This window comes from Urocitellus parryii, chromosome 11, assembly GCF_045843805.1.
Source record: "Urocitellus parryii isolate mUroPar1 chromosome 11, mUroPar1.hap1, whole genome shotgun sequence".
Lineage (NCBI taxonomy): Eukaryota > Metazoa > Chordata > Mammalia > Rodentia > Sciuridae > Urocitellus > Urocitellus parryii.
This window is the reverse complement of record NC_135541.1, coordinates 7,507,605-7,525,723: the sequence shown is the minus strand read 5'-3', so window position 1 is coordinate 7,525,723 and position 18,119 is coordinate 7,507,605. Positions and strand designations below refer to the sequence as shown.

Below are 18,119 nucleotides of genomic sequence, written 5' to 3'. Positions count from 1 at the left end.
ACGTTTACCCCAGGTAAGGAAGAGACATCTGGGGGAGGCAGGGCAGGGTGAAGGGTGGACCAGGTGGTGCCAGGGAGGAGGCTGCCCTGCCCCCTCCACAGGAAGGGTCCCTGGCTGGATTCAAGGGAAAAGGGCAAGGAGAAAAATAGGAGAGCAGAGGAGCAGCCACCCAGAACAAGGGGTTCACTGGGGTCTAATGCACAGGTTGAAGTCGGCGGGTCTTTGTCTATTTTTTGAGCCTTCATTCTCCAGAAGTAACTCTTTGCTTTCTCTCCAGGAGTCGGACCCCCTTGAAAACACTCTCGCTGAGAGGTTGTCCGCTCAAGGAGAAGGATTTACAGCATCTGTCCATGTGTCCGAGCACTGATCAACTGAAGTGTCTGGATCTCAGCTCTTTTTGCATGAAAGATGTGAGTCCTGAGCCCCTCCGGGTCCTGCTGGAGAAGGTGGCACACACCCTTGAGACCCTGGTCCTAGAGTTTTGTGAGATAACAGAGTCCCAGCTAAATGCCATCTCAGCAGCCCTGGGTCACTGTTCCCAGCTCAAAACCTTCAGTTTCTGTGGGAACCAAATCCCCCTGACTGCTCTTAAGAACCTGCTGAGCCACACCGCTAGCCTGCCGCTGGAACAAGCGAAGTACCCTGCCCCTCTGGAGAGCTTTGACGAAATTCTCAGGGATTTTTGGACTGAGATCAACCCCATGAAATTTGACCAGGTTCAGAAGGAGCTGATGCAGCTGGTGAAGGACATAAGGCCTGTCCACGACATCCAGATTTATTCTTATGATTGTGTTCTTCACCTCAAACATACAGATTTTATTGCCTGAAACCCAGTGGCAATTCGGTAGGCAGGGGATTGTTGACATGCACAACATATTAGCTTTCTTGGGCTGGGGGTGAGGCTCAGGTAGAGTGTGCCCTTCAGGCATGAGGCTGTGAGTTTGATCTCCAGAACCTCAAGAAATGCTTCTTATAAATTTCTGATGGGGTTCATGTGTGCACATGGCCTCCAGTTTGAGTCCAGTCTTGACAACTCAGGAAGACCATCTCAAAATAAGGGCTGGGGATGTAGCTGTGGTCAAATACCCAGGCTTCAATCCCCAGTGCCCCTGGAAAATGGGTTAGGTTGGCCTTCAGGAAGATAGGTATAAGGGCCTTCATTTTATTATGCTACTTGGTTTTGGGCTCTATTATTTCATAATAAAAATGTATTAAATTTTCACTAATATGATGATTTTTGTGTGTGGGGGGGTATTGAACCAAAGGGTGCTCAACAATTAGGTCACAACCCCAACCCTTTTTAAGACAGTTTCCAAGTTTCCCAGGACATAATTAAGTTGCTGAGGGTAGCCTTGAACTTGATCCCCCTGTCTCAGTCTCCCAAGCTGCTGGGACCACAGGTGTGTGCTACCACACCCGGCTGCTAATTTGAAATCCTTTGGAAGCATGGGACATAACTGCCATACCTGCCTTGCTGGATTTGAAGCCCTGCTTTTTTTCTGTGCCTCTGCTCAGGGCCAAGAAGCAAGTCTGAGCTACCAAGACACACCAGCATTTCTGTAAGCCTGGTGCTGCCTGCAGATTTGTTCAGGGAAGTGAAGGGGGAGGTTAACTCAAAAAGATAGACAACCGTAGCCAAAATCAGAGGACAGAAATCGCAGGTACTTTAGAATTTTAGTCTGCACCGTGTTGCCAGGCTATTTAAAAGGACTTCCAGTTGCCTAATTCAGACACCACTGGAGGTTCAAGGCTACCTTCTGGCATAACTGAGGAACAGGATTCAAGACTAGGATTGTTTTCTGTTTGGTGGGAACTCAAAATAGATTTTTTTTATTTGGTCATTTGCTGACAATCTGCCCAGTGTGATCAATAAAGCAGGACACTCCTGGACCCCATTCCTGTGGATTTAACCAAACCATTTCTCGACTGTTCTTTTTGCCATCAAATAACTCTCTCCTTGCTCCAAGCATATGCAGCTTCCAGAATGAGTGGACGAGTGTTCTGAAGGGGCTCAGATCTGCAGAATTGTGGCCAGGCTGCCATTTGGGAGGAGTGTGGAGAAAGATCAAAGTGCTGTCACCTTCTGCAGCCAGCATGTTGCCAAGGTCACTCTCCTTCAAGCAGACTGGCTCTCTCTCCCTCTTGGGGTGAGAATCTGCTACTTGCCAGGCAGGAGCAGCAGCTGGAGAAGGGGTTCAACCGCTGTGGTGACTGGCTCTGGCTGTGGAAGGGGCAGGCAGGGGGCTCTCTGCTCTCCCCATATGCCCCCTACTCCCCAATACTAGACTGGCTCCTCCTCCAGGTCTCAGTTGGCATCACCTCAGAGGCCCTCCCTGAACACCCCGTCAACCACACCATGGTTGTTCCATAGAAGGAATGGATCACAGTTGGCCACATTGCACATTCTTGCTTCTTATAGGTGGCCAGCCCCAGAGACAGGGACTCACCTGCCATCTTCATCCATGTGGACCGTACCTGACCCCCTGCCTAGCCACAATGGTACTTAATACATAGAGTTACGACTGACCTACATCCCATTCCTTATTTTTTATTTTGAAACAGAGTCTCAAGTTGCTAAGGCTGGCCTGCAACCTGTGATCCTCGTGCCTCAGCCTCCTGAGTTGCTGGGTTTACAGCTATGTACCACAGTGCCCTCTGGTCTTCTCTGTATGTGGCCTATTGCCCACCAGGGCCACCCCCTGTTGGGTGCACTTCTCAGCCTGGTGGTCTCAGGAGGGCTGAGCTTCCTACATGACAGTGGCTCCCAAAGGACAGGAAGCACAGCCTACAGGAGTGTTAGGCTCCTCTCCAGGGCCCAGTTCAGCAGCACTCTGGCATATTCATATTCTATTCCTCAGAGCAGGGCTGGGGATGTAGTTCATTGGCAAATACCCCAGTCTCACTCCCTTATAGCAAGCTCAATCCCTTATAAATTAATAAATAATAATAATAATAAGGAGCACTGGGTGTGGTTGCACATGCCTGTAATCCTAATGACTGCTGAGGCCAAGACAGCAGGATCTCAAGTTCAAAGCCAGCCCCAGCTATTAGCATGGCCTTAAGCAACTTAGGGAGATCATATCTCATTAAAAATTAAAAGGCCTGGAGATGTGGCTCAGTGGTAGAGAAGCCCTGGGTTCAATCTCCATTACAAAAAAATGAAAAAAAAAAGTCAATTTCCTGTGGATGCCAGGGAACCACTGTGAAGCTTCCTGCCCGTCCCATCCAGAGCCCTTGGACTGGCTGTGTCTCACTGGGCACATGACTTCCCTTGTGAGCACCAGTGTCCATGAGGGAAAAGCAGCTAGTAGGACCAGTCTGGCGTGGAGATTTGAAAACTATAGAAAGTACTTGGCCTGTGCTAGGAGCTTATCAGGTCACCTGGTCACTGGGTCATCGTCAGCCTGACTCTGTTCATCCTCCATCCTCTCAAGGTTGGAAAGACCCCAGGGCACATCTGTAGTCACTTTCCTTGAAGGAGCCAAGGGTTCAAAGCCATCTGGATGACAGAAGTGCAGAGACCAGGATCTTACCCCCACTCCATGTGGACTTCTAACACTGGGCCCAGGGACTCTGCTGCCTTGCAACCTAAGGCTGGGGGTGCTCTTGCAGGAACTTGAACCCATGGCTGATCACTAGTGGCTATTCCCCTTGCCTGGGGAAACTCAGCCCACTCACTTCCAATGGTTAGAAATACCTAAAATCAGTCTGCACCACCTTGTGAGTGGGGAGAGGGAAGGGGCTGGAGATGGAGCCTGGGCCTTATGCAGGCTAGGCAGGTGCAGCACCCCTGAGCTCTGCCTGCAGCCCGGAGCCCTCATTTGCTACTTTTGGTTCTATTCTAATTTGTCTTCTGTGTCAATGTGTCTTTTTATTTTTATTTTTATTTTTTTTTACTTTTGAGGTGCTGGGGCATGCATGTCACTGCTGGACTCTGTGTGTGTGTGTGTGTGTGTGTGTGTGTGTGTGTGTGTGTGTGTGTGTGTGTGAAGTACCAGGGATTATGTTCCTGGGATACATTACTACTGGTGATGCAAATCAAATCAAGATGGCGTCTGGCAGTTTGCCAGGAGGAGTGATTTGTGAAGTAATGCCAGGGAGCCATTAAGATGATGAGGATTCCTTAATGACTGACTGCTGTATCTAGATGATGTTAATTAAGTTAAGCTGTGTGTAATTAGTTGGGTATATGTACCTCTGCTGTCCCGCAGAGAAGCGGCTCCTGCTACCTTGGGTGCCCGCTACTTTGAGTTTGCACTCAGTTCCCACAGAGTTCACTCACAATAAAGTAGTTCCTGTTTCAACCTTCAAGTCTCTGGTCACCTCCTGGTTATTTGTGCTCAGCTACACTGCAGCACTATACCCCCAAGACATTTTATATTTTTATTTGAGACAGGGTGTGACTATGTTGCCCAGCCTCACTTGAAATCTCCAATCCTCCTGCCTCAGCCTCCCAAGTTACTGGGATTGTAAGTGTGCACCTCAGTACCTGGCCATAGAGCATTGAAAACCCTCAAGAGATTACATTGCACTAGGGAGCAAGTGCCATAACTAAAAGGAGAATAATAGCCTCAGACTGCAAAATTCCTCTGGATGAATGTTATACTGATACTGAGACCCTCAAAAAACTCTCAGACCACACATTGCCATTCCAATTAAGCCTTTATTGCTGGCCAGCAGCAGACACTGTACTCTCTAAAAGCGAGAAGATCAGAGTAGCACACCACCTTCAGTGATGCCTCATATTTAAGCCAAAAAAAACACAAAAGGGAGATTTGAGGGTCTAGCCAATGTAAGCAAGCACAATTAACATGAGAAGAAGAGTAGTATACTACAATTGTATTAATGTTTTTTATATTAACCAAGTTTTAGACTCTGTAAGGTGGAACAATGCTCTAAAATAACAGTTGCTGTTTCACCAGAGATGTCCAAACCTTCATTTGTCCAGTTAGTTGCCCTAGAGAGTAAAACTTAACAGACACAAATATGTAAATCAAACTTTGGTTTATATCAGCACATTAATATTTGCTCTTAGGGAATAACCTTGAATATTTTTAACTATTTGTGTTACATATATAAACAACTTAGTCATAAGGAAACATTTTAATATTTATCCTTTTTTAAAAAACATTTTATTAGTTGCTCAAAACATTACAATGATCTTGACATATCATACATTTGTTTCAAATGAGGTATGTAATCTTATTTTTCCACATGTACAGATTGCAGGATCACATTGGTTATACAGCCATGTTTATACATAAGTTAACTCTGAGCACAGCAAACACTTAATCATGCCAGACACATTACAGACATTCCCTCTGCATGGCTCTCAAGAGATTAATAAAACTTAGAATGAGATGTGCAAATTCCAAGAAACTCCAGGAGAGCCTTTCTTCTGCACTGCAGAGGAGTCTATTATGGTTCTTTCTCAAGCACATTTTGAAACTGGTGGGCAAATGATTCCAAAGACAATTAAAGAAAGGCTCTCCAGGAGAGCCTTTCTTCTGCACTGTAGAGGAGTCTATTATGGTTCCTTCTCAAGCACATTTTGAAACTGGTGGGCAAATGATTCCAAAGACAATTAAAAACAGTAATGGCTTCCACGTGGAATGTTCCAGTTGAACATCTCTCAAACAGCTGCTCTTTAAGAAGTACATTTTAAGTCAGGTGATGTGGTCCATGCCTGTAATTCCAGATACTCAGGAGCCTGAGGCAGGACGATGGCAAGATTCAGGCCAGACTTGGCCATTTGACAAGCCTGTTTGAAAATAATACAAAGAGAACTGGGCAGGTAGCTTAGAGGTAGAGTGCCCCTGGTTCAATGCTCAGTACTGGAGGATGGGAGAGTCAGTTTATAGGGTTCAAATTGGTTTTATCAAGTTCTCTGATTACTTAGGAAAGGGAAAACTGAGTCATCTCTGTTAAATATTGAAGTATTATTTCATAGGACATGATTTTCTGTATTCACTTTAAATATCTTTTAACACTCTGGTTAAATGACTTATCTTTTATAATGATCTAGGACTCCAGGTTTCATTAAGTGCTTTAAAACTTTTGAGATTATTGACTAACTTCTCTATGATCAAAGTCTACATTGTCATTTGACATTGAACTAACATTGGGATGTTCCAGAGAACTCCATAGTTGCTTAAGGGATTTCTAGAAGAGAGACATTAAGGCAATTAGCCTAATTTGATATGATGGGAAGTGTTGTCAAATACAACATAACTTTTTCAAGTTATATTTATTTGGATATTTTATCAATATTTGCTTAAAATGGCAAAAATTCATAAAAAATCTAATATGTTTTCAGACATAATTCTGGACACTATATTAAAATATATGCCAATCAAATCACCTTGTTAATAGCTGGTTATAGTAAATTCCCAACATATTTTTAACCATGTTAAATATCTAAATTTTTATCATCACGAGCTATCATTTGGATTTTTTCCCTGAACATAACTAAAATCATTTAATTGATTAAGAAGAAAAAACATCTAACAAGTTTACTTGAACACAGGTCTCTCATCTATCTATCTATGTATTTATTTATTCAATTCTTTATTGATTGTTGCTAGGGATCAAACCCAGGGCCTCATGCATGCTAGGCAAATTGTCTACCTTTTCAAGTTATAATTTAAAAAAGGTGTGGTGGTGAATATTTGTAAACCCATCTGCTATGGTATGAACTGATAAATATAATCAATAAGTGTGTCAGTTATAAGTTCTAGATTAGAAAAAAAATACAGACGATGGATATAAAATTTTGAAAAGTGAGATAAGACAATTATAAAGCAAGAACTGTCATAGGCAGGCCTGAGACTCCATTTTGCTGCCTCCTATGAACAACTGTTACAAGAGCTGTTTCTGAGAAACTGAAATGACAGCTGTTTTCTTATTTAAAAAACAATTGCCATTCTTTACTTTGTACCCCACAGATTGTACCCTACTCAGGATGCAGTGGTGGTCATGGAGAGCTACATCCGGGGCTTGAATGCTATTGTGGGTCTACATGACTTTGAAGTACATTCTCGCCCTGCTGACCCCCACCCAAATTCAGGATGTGATGGTCTAGCACCTGCTTGAACCCAGGACCCTGCTCAACTGAACTCCAAAGCTAATGTGCTGGCTTGCTGACTGGAAAATTCTGGTCCTGCCTAGAGCCCAGAGTCCACACTTATTCATGTTTTAATTTCTATGATTGGTAGCTTACATGACGATAAGCAAGTCACTGAGTTTTGGATTTTGTGCTTATATTGTTTTGGGATGGACCAGGAAGCTGCTGTCCTCTCACAGAGCCTGAGTCTCTGTGGTGGGTGACAGTCCCTAGTCAGGTAAGTAGAGGTCTCTTTTGATTTGAAATTCAGACTTAGAGTGCTTTCTGGAGGGACTCCCCATAACACCATCTACTTAGCAGGCTAAGGCAGAAGGATCTCAAATTCAAGGCCTGTCTCAGTAATTTAGTGAGAACCTGTCTCAAAACAAAATTTTTTTTTAAAAAATGGGCTGGGAATGTAGCTCAGTGATGTAGTTTCCCTGGTTCAAACCTTGGTACCCAAACTGAATGAATGAATAATTTAATTAACTAATTAATGAAATAAAAAAATGAAAAAAGCTGAGGATGTAGCTCAGTGGTAAAGCTCTCCTGGGTTCACTCCCCAATGCCAAAAAATAAAAAATAAAAATAAATAAATTCAGGGCCTAAATATTTTTAAAAAATGAACACCTGTACTCATAAAATTTCTGCAAAAGTCTAACTCTTCATAGAATAATAAAGGCTGGAGCTTGGAGATGAGATACCCAAGGCCTAATGAACAGGCAAAATTGAATTTAACAGTGACTTCCTGGTGGAGAGCCACTCCCTCCAAACCCACCTTGTTCAAATGTGGCTCAATGAGTTTCAACATTGATTCCTACTCATCTATTAATTTCCTCCAATGGGAGACTGGACCAACCAGGACAAGTCCATCCTGGCACCGAGAGAGAATCAAACCCTAACCATTGTGTGATGCATCCAGAGAAAAAATCTTCATCCCAAGGGGGAAACATAATGGTGCTGAAATCAACAGGCAGGAACTGTGTCAAACCCTGATGAAGGGGAAGCAGGGTGCTGTGAAGGGAGGGTCCCTGGGCAGCTCTGCCTGATGGCAGGAACTATCACAAACCAGTCAGCCACAACCTCAGCTGTGCATAAAACCTACCACAACCTGTACCCCCATGTTTTCTAGGAGCACACCTGGCCAGTCACTGCCTGTTGTCCTTGAACTGAGGCCACCCTTGGTACTGAGTCTGTGGAGCCAGTGGTAATTGACTCAAAGCTGCCTCTGACACCCTGTCTCCCTTTGCCTCCTGGATGGGGCTCTGACTCATCTTTCTTTGGGTGTCCTGCATTCCTGCCCTATTATGTCTGACTACCCTTGTTCTTTGGAGAACCACTGTCTGTTGTGACTCAGGTTTACAGAAACATCTACCTGCCTTCTGCCCCAAGTCAAGGGTGGTAAGAGAAGGCAGGGCTGTGGTGTGAAGTCACCCTTTCAGCTGGCTACACACAGACAAATGGCAGAGAGATTTAGAATTCAGAGACTAGAGTTCAAATATTGTGGAGCCTAAAAAGCAATGAGGCCTCTGAAATAGCCTTAGCCCTACTTCACTGCACACATAGGAGATTAAATGTGGGTCATTTGTGGTAAGTCATTATGTGAAACAGAAACCAAAGATCATCTCAGCCAACTGTAAGTATCCAACTGTGATGTGAGCAGGGATACTTTCCAAGAAGATACCCAAGAAGACCATCACGGTTTAGATGCTGTGTCTCCCAACAGCTCACCTGTGAGACAATGGTTGGGAGGAGACATGATTGGTGTATAGCCTTAACCTTGTCAGTAAGTTCATTCCTAATGGGACTAACTGGGTGATAACAGGGGGCAGCTGGGGTGTGGCTGGAGGAAGCTGATCATTGGGGGTGTGAATATGGGGTGTATATTTTGTATCTGGCTAGGGGCCATCTCTCTGCCTCTCTGTTCTCTAATAATGTGAGCACCTTCCCTCTGCCACAATCTCCCACCATAATGGTCAGCCTCACCTTGAAGGTGAGGGCCCAAGGAATGGAATCTGCTGTGTGTGCATTGAGACCTCTGAAACCATGAGTCCCCAGTTAACTTTTCCTCCTCTGTAGTTGTTGGGGTTGGGTGTGGTAGTGACAGCGTGAAAAAGCTGACTAACACAAAGACAGAACAACAAAGCAGAAATGCAATTCTGTAACTCCTGCCAATCAAACCATTCCTTCTACATCTCCCCTGTAAGTCCTCCCCTCACATGGCTCATCATCCAAGCACTCCCTCTCTTTCCGTCTCTCCTTCCTCAATTCCTGAATTACTTTATACTCAGGCTCTTCAAATTTTCCTTTGCCTATGAACTTCTCACAGCCTAAAGAGCCCTGGAAACTGCCTGGAGCAAAGGCTGCCTGGGAGATGTGCCCTGGGGGTCCTTGATTCTGCAGGAAGAGTCTCCAGTGGGTGGCCTCCCTGATGTCAGGAACACCTGCTGTCCAACCCTGTGTCTTTTCCTCCCATTCCCAAGTTGCCCACAGTTTGCATCTTTGGGGGAATTCAGACTTTTCCATGTCTGATGGGGCACAATGGCCCACATCTGTAATCATAGCAACTCAGGAGACTGAGGCAGGAGGATGGCAAATTTGAGGCCAGCCTCAGCAACTTAGTGAGGACCTAAGCATTTTAGTGAGACCCTATCTCCAAATAAAAGCAAAAAATAAAAAGGGCAGGGGATGTGATTCAGTGGTAGAGAACCAATGGGTTCAACCCCAGTACAGACAGACAAACAGGAGAAGTCTTGCCCTAAGTCTAGAAGACTGATTTCACCCTCCTTGTCTGCTTTTCCTCACTAGTGTTCCCAGATTTGCTGCAAGGTAACTCAACACTTGTGTGACTGTTGTAAACATGGTTTCCATTTTGTGGTCTTCGTGGTTATCACTACTGTCTTCAAAAAGCTGTTTTTACTATGCAATTTTTGGAAAAATATTTCAAATAATTTTGATATGGCCAAAGATCCCTTTGAAAGATATTTTCAGGTGTTGTTTTGTCTCAAAGGATTCAGTGCTTTTCTGTCTCATGGGAGGAACAGGAGGGTGACTTATGGACAAAATTCAGTCCATGGTTGGAATGCATGGAGGGAGGCATCCCTCACTCTCATCCTCTTCCTGATTCTGCACTCCTGAATGAGCATCAAATTCAATCAATCAATCTGGAGGAAGAAAATCCAATCAGGATTAAGTGGGTGGAGATTGGAGAACCTGATCAGATACTGCTTTCTGATTGGATGCCAGTCAATCAGATGGAGGATGGGGCGTGGTCAGAGAGGTCCATAAAAGCTTCTGTGGAGCCAGAAGAGAAACACAAGAGTCCTGGAGCCAAAGGAGAACCAGCCTGGCCTGCTGAGGCTCCAAGAACCCTGCACACCTGGAGAGATCCGGTAAGTCCCTCACTGCCCTGAGCACCACCCTTGTTCTTTCCTCACCTGTACAAATTCAGGAACAATTTTGTTTCTGTCTTTTCTCATGAACCAATTCAGAACTTCGATTTTGCCTCTAAGTGTAGTGTTACCTTGATTCTGAACACTAGGATTTCCACCTTGGTTTATGTCACTTTCAATTTTCTTTCTTTCTTTCTTTCTTTGGTTTGGGCTATTGAACCCAGGGGCACTCAAACACTGAGCCACATCCCCAGCCCTATTTTGTGCTTTATTTAGAGACAGGGTCTCACTGAGTTGCTTAGTGCCTGCTCTTGCTGAGGCTTAGTTGGATCCCATGATCCTCCTGTATCAGTCTCCGGAGACCATAGTATTACAGGCTTGTACACACATGCCCCACACTTTTTCTTTTTCTAAATTGTTGTCTATATGTTTTTTTTTTAAAGGATTGTGAGTACTTTATTCAACAAGAATATGAAACTGGAAAGTAGAGTTGTACAGTCACTTATCAAAGACTAAAGGATGCATTTGGTTCTAAGTTCAAAATAGGAGTCCCCCACACCCTATAATGGAAAATGTTTACATTATGTTCATTAAAAAACAAAACAAAAAACCATGCACATATACTTTATAGTTTTTAATTACTAAAGCTGAAAGAAAATACTTTGAAGTGATGTTCAGAACCCCAAAAGTTTTTTTAAGGCTAATTTTTTTGGGCTGGGGATGTTGCTCAAGCGGTAGCGCGCTCGCCCGGCATGCGTGCGGCCCTGGTTCGATCCTCAGCACCACATACAAAGATGTTGTCTGCCGAAAACCAAAAAAAAAAAAAAAAAAAAATTAAAATTCTCTCTCTCTCTCTTTAAAAAAAAAGGCTAATTTTTATTTATGTAGTCTTCAGTTTTGAAGAAAACTTCCTTTGCATAACTCTATTTTTTTTTTTTTTTTGGAATCAGGAATTGAACCCAAGGATGCTTAACCACTGAGCAGAATCCCTGGCCCTTTTTATTTATTTATGTTTTAATTTTGAGATAAGGTCTCTGTAAGTTGCTTAGCGCCTTGAACTTGCTGAGGCTGGCTTTGAACTTGCAATCCTTCTGCCTCAGGCTTCCAAACTTCTGGGATAAAATGTGTACCACCACCACTGTGTCTACCTACAATTCTAATTTCAAAACCAAGTTTCTCCAATATTTTTCTTTTTTTCTGGTACTGGGGATTGAACCAAGGGATGCTTAACCATTGAGCTACATTCCCAGCCCTTTTTTATTTTTATTTAGAGACAGGGTCTCACTGAATTGCTAAGTGCCTCACTAAGTTGCTGTGGCTGGTTTTGAACTCACAATCCTCCTGCCTCAGCCTCCAGAGCTGCTGGGATTACAGGTGTGTGCCAACACACCCAGCAAGTTTCTCCAATTTTGATGAAACTGGAAAAATTTTCCAAATTGGTGATGGAAATGGATTGGTGCTACATGCATCTAGTTAAACTAGCAGCGACATGTCAAAAACAAATAGATAAGAAGAAAAAAAGCCCATAATGGTTATTTTTTTTAAGAGAGAGACAGAGAGAATATATTTTTTAAATATTTACTTTTTAGTTTTCTGTGGACACAACATCTTTATTTTATTTTTATGTGGTGCTGAGGATCGAAAAGAGCACCCTGTACATGCCAGGCGAGCGTGCCACTGCCTGAGCCACATCCCCAGCCCAATGGTTAATTTTTAATTTTACTTTTTATAAAAAGTTTCTTGCTACTCACAATAGGGTATCATAAAGAACTATAACTTTTATTTTCAGTAACCATCTTTCTTTTCCTGCTCCTTTGTTTCTAATATTTCCCTCTTTCTCTGGGGAAGTTTCCTCTCCTGATCAGCTCAGAATGTGATCCAATAGAGGCAAAATCAAAGTAGATCTCCAAAATTTTATATAGCTTACTGTTATGACTTAGTTACTATCAAGAAGTAAATCTGAAACTGTCACTTACTATCACCTTCACTGCACTATCCCTTACTCCAAACAGAACATCCCCAATGAGAAAGTATTCATGGAAGAGAAAACCAATCTAGAGAAAAAAAACAAAACAACAACAAAACCAGAGTCAAGTGTGAGGGATGGCAAGATGTTTGTTTTTTTCCTCTTTTTTTTTATTAGTACCAAGGATTGAACCAGGGGTGCTCTACCACTGAGCTACATCCTCAGCCCTTTTGATTTTTTAGTTTGAGACTGGATCTCGTTTTGCTAAGTTGTGTAGGGCCTCAATAAATTGCTGAGGCTGGCTTTGAACCTGTGATCCTCCTGCCTCAGCTTCCTAGTTGCTGGGGATTAGAGGCATGTACCACTGTGCCTCACAAGTACAATAATTTCTTTGGGTGTCTGGATATAGTAATGTCTGTACTTCCCTAAAAATAAGCCAACAAGTTATTCTTTATGTTGATAATATTTTGAGTTTCTATAACTTACATCTGAAGGAGGATTGATTAATAATCAAAAATGCCTTAATGGGCTGCGAGTATAGCTCAGTGTTACCATGCTTGCCTAGCATATGAAAGGCTCTTGTTTGACCCTCAGCATAACCCCCTACTTCCAAAGTGCATTAACATCTACATGAAAATAAACTTAACACATTGTAGTACAGTAATGTACAATTAAATAAAAAAATATATCTTTATGTAAAACTTAGGAATATTAAATCAGGTAAAACATGAGATAAAACAGTACAATATACTGTGTATTTCAACCTAATTAAACATAATATATAAAGGAAATTTCTGGTGCAACAGTTATATGCTTATCATTTTATCATATTTTTAAAAACATGGATCCCACTATTTGTACAGGGAAACAAATTAGCTTCATTGGCTCAATGATACTTTAGAATCTTAAATATCTATTATAGTAACTCTGTATTTATATTTATAATAGGAACAGATGGAAGATTTGTATAATTTATGGCTACTAATCCTATATGAATAATTAATGATTATGGAGAGCCTATTTTCCCTTAGAAAATCACTGTTTAAAAATAAAGATGAGGTGAAGTTTTACTCATCTTAAAATGTGATTAACAAATAAAATGCAGGAGTTGAACTTAACGTGTGTCAAGGAGTTTGTTTACTCACTAGAATTTGTCAAGAATTCAAAAGGAGGGGCTGGGATTGTGGCTTATCAGTAGAGTGCTTGCCTAGCACGGGTGGGACCCGGGTTGGATCCTCAGCACCACATAAAAATGAAGGCATTGTGTTGTATCCATCAAAAAAAAAAAAAAAGAATTCAAAAGGAGAAGGCCTCTTTAAAAAAGAAATTGAGTCTTAACACTACAAACTTGCAGGACTCTCAGTGAATTATTTAAATTCTACCCCCTCCAAACCTTTGATACCATCATTCACTAAAACCATGTTTATTATAAAACCTGCAGGAATAAATGTGTATATTAATCAAATGAGTTGAGAGTTATATTTAGGTGAACTCTGATAGCTAAATTCTTTCCTGAGAAATAGCCTATTGCTGGAAAGGTCTAATTCTAGAAAACCGAGATGGCAAAGATGCGAGCAGGGGGATTTTCTTTCTTTTTCTTCTTGGGCTAAAGGAAATTAGATGATAAATTCTTTGGGTTTTGTCTAGTTTTCAATTTAAAATCTAGCAGAGATGGAGCTCAACATTTTTCTTAGAAATGGGACTGTACCTTAATAGATTCACCTTCTGGAAATTCCTTTCCACCCCAATATTCAGATCAGGTTTTTTTTTTTTTGGGGGGGGGGGTACTTTGTTCCACTTTTCCCCAAAACTGTGTAACACATTTGATTCAATTCATCCTATCTCTTCCCTGCTTTAATAAGACATATTACACTTTTGGATAAAACTGAATCCCTTAAAATTCAATTTATCTGTCTATCTAGTAATATCATAAACAACACAATTCTATATAAATCTTTTATCATATCAGATTTCTGAAGTTGCTTTAGAATGTAAATATTTTTCTCAAAATGCATTTTTATGAAGCACATTTCCACTGGTACTTTTATACCAATGGTCTTTTTGGCACTATTGTTTTTGGATTTTCTTCTTTAATTTCTATGCCAGGTTATATGGACATTTGTGTTCTTCTAATTTTTCCTATACTCATTACCTTTTCATATTTCTAATCCTTCAAAGTCTCTTTAATGCCTCTGATTTCTTTCTGGTCTAAAACTTATTTCAACTGTAAAATAAAAATGAATTCCATTAATGTCCAATTTTATCATTGTTTTTTAAGCCATATATATATATAAATACACACATATATGTTTTAATAGCACATCAAAGAATTTCAAGTGATTCTCCCCTTCTTTACTGCTAGATGTAGCAAAACATAGCATCAATATGGTCATCATAACACCCACTTATGTGGTAATGAGAGTGGACTGGGACTGAGATGAGGCATGGAATTCATGAAACATAGCTCATTGAGTGAATAGGTGGCAAGTTCATTTGCACTGAGCACTGACTGTTCAAACAATGTGGAGATGCTGATTTTATGAACTGAATATAAGAAATAGTAGTTAACAGTACTTATTTAAGCCTTTCCACAAGACAACATATTGGGAGTTTCCCAAGTATAAAAGCTGTCTTAAAGAGGTGAAAAATGGCATGTATATTCCAAAGACAAGAATGGCAACTAATGGAAGATCAGTTTTCCTTGACTAGACGGTACGTAGCACAGCGGTTCTCTTTAGTGAAGTTCCACTAGAGAGAATGCCAACTTTCAATGCACTTGATGAGTCCGGTGATCTTAGGTGCGGTCATGCATCAAACTAATAAAAAGTTTCCAGGCTATAGGAAGGAGTAAACATATTAAAATTTGAAGCCTAATAAAGTCTATGTTGATCAGGCTCAAGAGGGGTTCATACTATGAAAAAAAGGGTCCTTACATAAAGTCAACAAAAGGTTTAGATTGTGTACTTGTCAGACAAATCAAAAAATTCCAACTGCCCATTAATAATACCCCAATTATCCAAAAGCCCATCAATGCATAATTCTCTGCAACTGTTGGAATTTTCACCTTCTTCTTCCAGAAGAAGTGCTCAATTTTCACTGCCAAGGTTCTTGGTAGATTCATTTTTCACTCGGTGAAGAACTTTCATGTCATCACTAGATCCTTTCAACACAACATATAACGTTGGGTATTCAATGATCACTTTGTTCTTCAAATTGTCTAGGAGACTTTTATAAGGATCCAGTTCATAATATTTTACTAGGTTTTGCTGCATATATTCAACCTTCATTAAAATTTGGACCTCAGTCTGAGAGTGAGTGTAGGCTTTCAACCTTTGACGAATAACAGGATCAGACTTTTCAGGATCAATGTAAGGTTTTAGAATTTCATTAGTAGTTTTATCCTCTGGTACTCGTTTTTCTATGTATTCAGCTTGACTTTGAGGAAACTGGAGCTTTACATGCCAACAAAACTTTTGTTTTTTCTTATCAAAAATTGTTGAATTCTCTTTCCTCTTGGTGAATCCAGTAGGTAGAAGTTTTAAGTCAATACCTTGCTTTCGAGCACGATTTTTCAAAAAGCACATATGTTTATTGCTTATTGGTCTTTTCAAGAAAACATCTCTAGAAATATAGTCTGCTGTTCTTGCCACATCTTCTAAGAATCGGTAATCACTTAGGAGATTCATTTCAGTAAACTGTTGTATTGAAACAAAAGCAGTTTTATTTCGAACTCCATTACAGGTCAGTTCTGCTTTGTGTTTCTTTACACAGGGCATACTGCAGGAGTATCGCATACAACGTGGACATCTGTACTTTGCTTCTTCTGTACCACAAGTTTCACACCTTGACATGGCCAGTTTCCTCTTGCAGCCCAATGGGGGACTGATCTCAGGCTCTTCTTTCACTTTTGTGTCTTCCATCATTTCTTTCTTCATGAAATCCTTCTCTTCTTTTACACAGGCTCCATCCATCATCTCCTCCTCTTTTATATCCTGACCAACAAATACCTCCTGTTTTATCTCCAAGTAATCCTCCGTCTCTTCCTTCACTTCTGGCCAGTCCATTACTTCTTCCTTCACCTTCACCTTCTCTTCCTTTACCCCTAGTTCATCTACCTTCTCTTCTTTTACCACCAAACTACTATTATCCACTTCCTGCTTCACCTCTAATATGCCAGTTTTCTCATCCTTCACCTCAGGTCCATCCTCCACCTCCTGCTTTACCCACTGGCCATTCAACAAGCCGCCTTCTATATCCGACCAGTCCATGACTTCTTGCTTTACAATTGTTAAGTCCATTCGCATCTCCTCTGCTTTTTGCCCACTTCCTTCTTTTGCATTCTCTGTCTTCTTCCTTCCTGTAAATCCTTTCCCCTTCTCTCCACCACTGGCCTCCTCCATCCCTGCTAAGTCCCTGACTCCCTCCCTACCGGACTCGGGACTCAGGCGCACCCCCTCAGCTATCCTCTGGAGAACTCCTCCCGAAGTCTCTTCAGCTTCCACGGCAAACTCCATCAGCTACGCTGCCACTCTGTTCTTCGATGTAGCTTAGCACCACGCTACCAGTAAGAATTACTGGGCAGAACTACAACAGCACCACACGTGTGGAGAAAAGAAGTCGGAAGCTGCGAATGCAGCCTGGCTCGCTGGCCTGTTGTCTATATGTTTATATGGACAATATAATTTATTTATTTATCCATTAATTAATTTATTTATTTGGTGGTATGGTGATTGAACCAGGGCCTTGTGCATGTGAGGCAAGCAATCTATCAACAGAGGCATGTCCCCAGCCCATCATTTAATAATTTGTACCTACTGCTGAGGACCAAGCCCAGTGCCTCACATGTCCTAGGAAAGTGCTCTTCCACTGAGCTCCAGGCAATGCCAATTTAAAATTAGTTAACCAGGGAAGTGGATTGCAATCCTATTTATTCTAATTGATTGGAATTCTATTTTCTGATAATAAAAATATTTATTTTGTGTTCCCTCAAAATTATACTGTTTTGCTGGGTGTGGTGGCATACACCTGCAATCCCAACAACTCCAGAGTTTGAGGAGGCCAGAGAATTAGAGTTCAAAGCCAAGCCACAGCAGCACAAGGTGCTACACAAATCAGTGAGACCCTCTATGATTAATATCCAAAATGTGCTGGAGCAGTGACTTACTGGTTGAGTGTCCTGAATTCAATCCCCAATATTGCCTCATGCCCCAGATTATACTTTATGGCTTATGTAGTTTTGTAATTTTATAATTTTTTTAAACAAACTAAACAAAAAGCTTCAAACTATCTCATGTAACAGTTTACAGACTCTGTTCTGATCTGTTTGTTCTCTTCAACTTCCCACTAAGGTGGCAGAATCTCACATGTGTGAGAGACATCCGTGAGACTCTCTTGTAATTTCCAAGTGTTTTATAATATGGGCACATGCTTTATAATTGCTCATTTAATTTTTTGAAATAAAAAATAACATCACCCATGTGAGGGCAACTCCTTTCTGAGCCACTGTAGTTATTGAATAAGAGGATCCTACTGCATTAAGTCACATGACACTCCAATTTCCATTTTATAAGGAAAAAGTAATAAGCAGAGGCTATCCCCTTTAAGGATGGGGTGAGTTTTTGGACTCCCCATTACCCTCTTCCCAGTGGCTGGCAATGGA

General features: G+C 41.5%; 1 protein-coding gene across 3 annotated transcripts; it reads right to left on the bottom strand.

Moving 5' to 3' along the window:
* Positions 1–15,225: 15,225 nt before the first annotated feature.
* Positions 15,226–17,090, bottom strand: LOC144249102 (box C/D snoRNA protein 1-like). Of its 3 annotated transcripts, none has more exons than XM_077791253.1 (2): positions 16,912–17,090; positions 15,226–16,452 (listed from the first exon to the last, which is right to left on the bottom strand). In XM_077791253.1, exons 1-2 carry the CDS (start codon positions 16,972–16,974, stop codon positions 15,547–15,549), a joined length of 969 nt encoding a protein of 322 aa, XP_077647379.1. In that variant the 5' UTR covers positions 16,975–17,090; the 3' UTR covers positions 15,226–15,546. The 3 variants fall into 3 exon arrangements, with proteins under 3 accessions (XP_077647379.1, XP_077647380.1, XP_077647378.1); XM_077791254.1 differs by having other exon boundaries at positions 16,890–16,962; XM_077791252.1 differs by having other exon boundaries at positions 15,226–17,090.
* Between the last annotated feature and the right edge of the window lie 1,029 nt (positions 17,091–18,119).

Excerpts from the sequence above, each read along its gene's own strand:
- LOC144249102 (XM_077791252.1), bottom strand. The coding sequence starts at position 16,974 with ATGGAGTTTGCCGTGGAAGCTGAAGAGACTTCGGGAGGAGTTCTCCAG.